Source organism: Mesitornis unicolor, unplaced genomic scaffold, assembly GCF_000695765.1.
Source record: "Mesitornis unicolor isolate BGI_N332 unplaced genomic scaffold, ASM69576v1 scaffold860, whole genome shotgun sequence".
NCBI lineage: Eukaryota > Metazoa > Chordata > Aves > Mesitornithiformes > Mesitornithidae > Mesitornis > Mesitornis unicolor.
In genome coordinates this window covers 46,799-53,182 of record NW_010160029.1, presented here as the reverse complement: position 1 = coordinate 53,182, position 6,384 = coordinate 46,799, and the positions used below count along the sequence as shown (strand labels likewise).

Genomic DNA, 6,384 nt, shown 5'->3' with positions numbered 1-6,384 from the left:
GGTAAAGGAATCAAGTCTTTATTGAATGTGTTTATCTTTGAATCGCAGAGTTAGTCTTCCACTTGTCTTTTTCAATAGAGCTTCTGCTGCTAAGTCTTCAAAGAAGGTATTTGAGCATTAACTTCATCAGATGCTTCCTAGTTTTTTGGAGTATGGAGAGAGTTTTTGGGTGTTTGGTTTGGTTTTGGTGCCTTTTTTTTTTTTCTTAAGTGACGGTGTCACAACAGACACAGGTGAAAACTTGCATTACTGATTATGGTGGGGGGCTAAGAATTGGCCTTTCTTTCCTAAAAAATGTTACCTGTTAAACGGAAAATAGCTTTCATCCTGAAGCCTTTTAAATATTTTACTAACTACTGTGCCTACTGCAGATGTCTGTTACTGTATTAGCTGACCTAGTTATGATCCCAGTCATCAGACAGGACGGTGCGAAAAATGTTGTACCTCTTCTTGAGGATTTTCCTTCTTGAATGTCCTATTGTACATCTTCATCAAGGCCGTTCTTCATCAGTCTAGAAAGATCTGTTCATAGACTTTTGTGGAAAAAAAGAGATGCTAGATAATTTTTCTCTTGGCTGCAGTAACTTTTGTAGATATTGTTGTCCACAACTTATTTAGTATGCTGTGGTTGTAAATTTTACCAGTCTCATTCTGAACTGTCAAGCTAGCCAACAGTGAAAATACACTGTCAAAGTTCGTATCTCAGACATTGTAAAGGAGCTGCAGTAAAAATGGTTCACCAGCATTAATAAAAAGTTGGAGAAGATAAACTAGGAAAGGCAGCCTCAGTGTGGATGTTGATGTCATTTGTGTAAGCTGGTTTTCAATTCAAGGTTTTTCAGCTGTTGACATTTTTCATACTTGTTTAACAAAAAAGTTTAGACTGTTGAAAGTGCAGTAAGCGTAAAGAGCCAGCAGAGAGTAGGAAAAATGTAAAAAAATTAACACAGTGGATGTGTAATTAAGAAGTTAGAGAAGTTGAGAAAAGCTTCCACTGAGAGATGAAGAAGAGCCAGAGCCTGAAGTACAGGAAGAAGGAAAAAAACTGGGAAAATGCAAACTCTGTGTCTTGAAATGTGAATGCCAAGGTGGGATGCCAAGTGATTAACCCCATGCCGATGTCCTCTTGCCTCTTCACTCCAACACTTCACTTGCGTGTCGGTTAAGACATTAGTCCAGCTAAAGACAGTCTTATACATGATGACTTTCTAAAGCTTTTTCTAACAAAATGGATTCTGGCTCACTGGACCAAACAGTTGAATTGATCCTGTAAGAAAGAAGCCTGAAGAGGCTGATCAGACTGGTGTTAGATAGGTATTGATCATTCTGTCCTCCTTATAAAACAGTTTCCAAATCAAATGCTTGATTATTTTTTTAATGACCTAGTTGATTCTATCAACGTATTGTCCATTGCCACGAAGTGTGATAATCCAAGTGCAGGACATGCTGTGCCTGGACTAATGATGGCTTTCATTTTTCCTTTACGGAATAGATTTGCACTCTCAAATGTCTTTTACCAAATGTGAATCATCGAGTACAGAGTTGGGATGTGCTGCAAGATTTGAGTGCTGATGCCAAGTGCAAAAAATATGAAAGATAGTTTACTCTGTGCCATCTCGGGCACTGCGTACTTTGACAAGCAGCAAAGGATGCAAAAATAACTTTGTGTCTTATAGCCTCACATTTGTGGAGCCACAGTCTTCCCTCAGTAGAATGGATTTGGGCTTCTACTGTATCTGACTTGCCTCTGGCTTGAAATAGGTCATCATTTTTATTACATTGCAAGGGAGTGCTTATTTGCAAAATTAATGCACAATTATCCGCAATAGGCAGATACAAGTTGATATATTCCAGTGTATCTGGAATGTTTCCAGTCTCCTGGCTGCCCGTGTCCGTGTTCGCCTGCGTCAGCTTCCTTGTGTCAGCAGCACTGAAAGGAGAATCAAATCTAATCTCTTGTGATAGAGAATAACCTTAACCTAATGCTACCAGATAAGACAGAAAAATTTATTTGAGGCTTTTTTTGGAAAAATTATAAGGTTATCCAAGCTGTAAGTGATTCATTGCTTTTTCGTGGAACTGCAGTGAGACAGCGTGTCTCAAATAGCCATGATGCTTCCTGTGGGAAGGGACTGGACTTGCGTGTGGACAGTACTGGGTGCGTTGCAGGTTTACTCCAGAATTCAATAACATTTCTAGCAACTGTCTCGTAGGCTGGCATTGATTTTTGTATTTCTGCAAGATAGTTGGCAGTTGAGGTTTTATGGTTTCCTACAGGTGTAGAGTTTCATTAACTGTAGTGCGGTGCTCATAAGGATAACAAAAAATAGGTCTGTTCTTTCTTAATGGCCAGCAGGTTGCTGTGGTTTTCTTTTACTTCTAGAGAAAGTGTGCATAAAGTGTGGATAAAGGGATTGCTGTGAGATCTTGAGGAAGAAGTGACATTAGTGTGTCCACATTTAGCTTGAAAAACTTGGTTTTATTCTGCTGTCTAGGAACAAGCTCTTTGGTCCATAACTGATTGCTAAAAGGAGTCTGTATTTCATGGTTTTGCTGTCTCTGTTGTTAGGTAGCCCTACAATATGTGTGCTTGTGGGGAGTGAGACACTTACTAAAATCCTTGGCAATTTTTGTACATTTTAGGTTTCACTTGGACAGTTGAAAGAAACGCTTACATACAGCTGTGAGTGCTACTGAACTCAAGAGATGTAATTCTGAAGAATCTGGTGTTGCAGGTTGTTTTTTCCACAGAGATGATGGGGACATGTCTTGGCTCAAAGTCCACGAGGCTGGGCTGGTGCACAGGATGCAGACGTAGCTGAGATGAGTTACCTGAACAGGCAAGTCTGTCACAAGAGGGACAGGCTGAGGTTGCTGGCTCTACTGGCTGTGTGAGTGCCACAGGTGTGGTGTATTTTTTGGGAGGCAGATGCTGTGGTGTGCAAGAGCAGGAGTTTTTGAATCACATGAGGTCACTCGCACAGGGCACCAGTTCTGAATTCCAGTTAGGAAAAGTCTTGAGCTCCTTCAGTTGAACTGAAGTAGTTGTAGATCCTGCGTAGCAGCATGCAGTGTACTTGCACACGGGTTGATTCTCAAGGAGCTGGCTAGTTAAGGGTTGCTCTGGACCACAAAAACCTGTGTAAAAGAATATTCACTGATATGGGAAGCCAGAAGGCAAGTCTTTTCTAAGTAAAAATAAGCAGAAGTTGCCACTTAAAGGGAAGTTGTGAAGTTTGGACATTTGCTGTAGCGTATGTGTTCTTGTGCGTACTTGATTAGGGTTACAATATGGTAGTCGATACTGGATTTGTGAAAGTTTTTTCAGCTTGTCAGAAGACTCTTGATGAATATGGCACACAAAATAGGTTTTCCATTTCTGTGAGCAACAAGTAATGATTTGTTGCTATGGTGGACTTTGATAAATTTCCTTCTGCCTTCAGCGTACTTTTAGCTGTGTGACTAGCCTTGCTAAGATGATAGAAATCCATATTAAGTTTGCCTGTAAGACTCACTTGTGGAAAGACTTTTGGTTTAGTGCACAGATGTGTAAGGTAGGTAATTCAGGGCACCGTTTGCTCAGCTCCTCTGAGCAATGTTGTCTTCCATTAGACTTTAATTTCAGCTTCTTCAGGTGAAGACATTTTTATCATAGCCTGGCAGCTAGCAGTAAGTTTAAATTTTTAAATTATTACTATTTTCTTCATTTGTAATTCAGTTTTTGCTCTTGTTATGAAGATTTCTGCCCTCATTAGTGGCTGTTTGATTCTCTTACCAGCATCTCCTAAATTACATGCTTCTGTTGTGCACAGTGTTGCTCAGTTATATTTGTTGTTCTGCATCTTTACTGGAAGAGAAGAGAGAAGCAAAGTTGCGGCTATGGACACAAAATAGAAAGTAACATGTAAGCAAGGAAGTTATTAATGATCAGTGTTCAGAAAAAGTATTTGGAGACATGGCCATGCTGGAGAGAGTCCAGTGAAGGGCCATAGAGATGGTTAAGGGTTGGTGAAAGGCAGATGGAGCCAGGCTCTCTCCAGTGGTGCCTGGTGACAAGAACAGAGGCAAATGGGCACAAGCTGAAACACAAGAGGTTCCCCCTGAACATCAGGAAACACTTCAATGGGAGGGTGGCTGAGCACTGACACAGGTTGCCCAAGGAGGCAGTCTCCGTCCTTGGAGATGTTCAAAAGCCATCTGGATATGGTTCTGGGCAACCTGCTCGAGGAGCAGGTTGGACCAGATGACCTCCAGAGGTCCCTTCCAACCTCAGTCCTCCTGCCATTCTGGATTACATTATCAGTGCAGCTTCTTCCCTCCCAGCCATTGCCAGGCATTTAAGTATTGTGAATTGTTGGTGTTGCTTGTGGTGCAGTACGTGTGAAGGAAAACTTTTGGTGGGTAAAACTGCCAGACTGACCGAATAATAGGTGTTGTGTTAAGTACTGATGAAAACTATCTGAAGGTAATCCTGAGGTAATTCCGTAGTTTCCCAGGAATGTTCTGTATACACACCCAGGTTAACAGCACATTACCAGTTACACAGTAATTAAACATCTTAAACTCTTATATTGAACAGGGTAATTGAAATTATGTTGATTCAAGCTTGTTCTTTTCACCAAGCACACATCTTGCCCTTGCCGTATTGAAAAAAACAAGCAAAATAAAGAAATCCTTCTCTTTGCTGCTGGTTGGCAGTGGTAGCTTCAACGTGCTGAATTGATTGCAAGTTGAGAAGCAAGCTGACTTCCACATTTGCCTCAAGGGAATTTACATACAGGGTACTTGAACAGCATACTCTTTCTTTGGTGTCCCCCTACTCCTTGTAGTTTGAGTTACTTGTTCCTGAGCAAACTATTTTTGCTTGACTCTAGCTTCTTGATGCAGTCTTTGTTCTGGTGTCTGTTCTAAAACTTGGACTAGAAGTGAGTCAATTATTATTTTAATTTAGGAAATTACTGGCAAAGAACTGATGCCTAGAATTAGAAGGGGTAAATAAGGTGGTGTGCAAAATGTAAGTTCTGTGTTTTAGAGTTTGTTTCGTTGTGAACATCTCAAGTTACGCAGTAAAGCTTGTTTTGATCCAACTTAGGTTGGATCCTAGTACTGGTGCCTCCTTTAGAATGTGAAGTTTTCTGCATTCTCTTACTAAAGAGGTGGGTTGTCACGATTTGTAAATCCAGACCTGTACGTATTATAATCTGAAGTAGAAAAGAGTTAAACTGGAAAAGGTAACAGAAATCTTCAAGATCCCTTTGGAAGAAGCACTGATTATGTTTTCTTCATTTCTTCCATCCTGAATCTAATAACTTGGACATAATAATTTTTTTCTGATAAATTATCTGAGTAACAGTACCTACTAAGAAGATATTCTCCTCTCTTCCTCCCTCTTCCCTTGCTATAAACTTGTGAATTTGGTTGTAATGAAGTATCGTCTTAGATCAGTGTAGCATTATTGTTTTAAATGTTTGAGTTTGTGCTTCACTGCCTTTTTAGGTGTAAGTTAGGAATCATTATGCTGTTCACCTACAGTAGTCTCAAAGTCCTAATACTGACTCTTTCAAGATGTTGCGAAGAATGAGCAACAGCTTGAGTTGCTTGTTAGTACAGTGCCATAAGTCCCCTCTGTGCACTAGAGGTAAATGTCTTCTTCAGATGGTGTCCAAGGTCTGTAAGAACACCGCACAATAGACAGAGTATAGCAGTTGAGATATAAGAAGGTGCTCTTTAGGATAAAGACATTCTATTCCCATTCACATAGAACACAAGGTCTAGGTTTTGTGAATGTTGCTTACGCAAATTACTTAAGCTTTGAACTTCGCTAAACTTTGTCGTGCTGTAGAAATTGGGTTGCAGAGTCTTGCAAGGAAAATACTTAATACGGTTTTGATAGACATGAAAAATAAATCATTCTTAAAAGTTGTTTATTCAGTGGTTCCTGAATTTTAAAACCAAATTCAAGTTTTTTCTGTTTATCTCTGAAGCAAACTGAATATTACTGACAGTGGGAAAGGGATAGCTTTGTGTATTCTTTTACTGATAATTAAAATACTTTTATTATGGACTTCTCTTATTAAATACCAATAAAATGTAATTTGTTTTAGGATGGGTTCTCTAGGCTCCTTCTATTTATAAAAATTTTCAATCTTCTGTTTTAGGTGTGGAATATCAAACAGATGATTAAATTAACGCAAGAACATATAGAGGCACTGCTAGACAAATTTGGAGGAGAGCATAACCCACCATCAATATATCTAGAGGTAAGTTTACATTCATATGAACATGATTAGATTAATGGTGTCTTGTCTTAGTTTTATGTGAAGCATCTTACCTTAAAACTGAGAATACCTGTAGTAAAAGAGAATATTTTCCGTGTGTATTAGA

At 39.4% G+C, this 6,384-nt stretch overlaps 1 protein-coding gene across 1 annotated transcript in view; it reads left to right on the top strand.

Annotated features, from left to right (window-relative positions):
• Nucleotides 1-6,158: 6,158 nt before the first annotated feature.
• Nucleotides 6,159-6,384, top strand: part of LOC104543796 (serine/threonine-protein kinase B-raf) — a gene marked incomplete at both ends in the record, with an annotated part of 46,662 nt that continues 46,436 nt past the window's right edge. Inside the window, one exon of the mRNA XM_010188486.1 lies at nucleotides 6,159-6,260. Within this exon, the coding sequence (XP_010186788.1) occupies nucleotides 6,159-6,260 (102 nt within the window). The remainder of the gene's footprint in view (nucleotides 6,261-6,384) is intronic.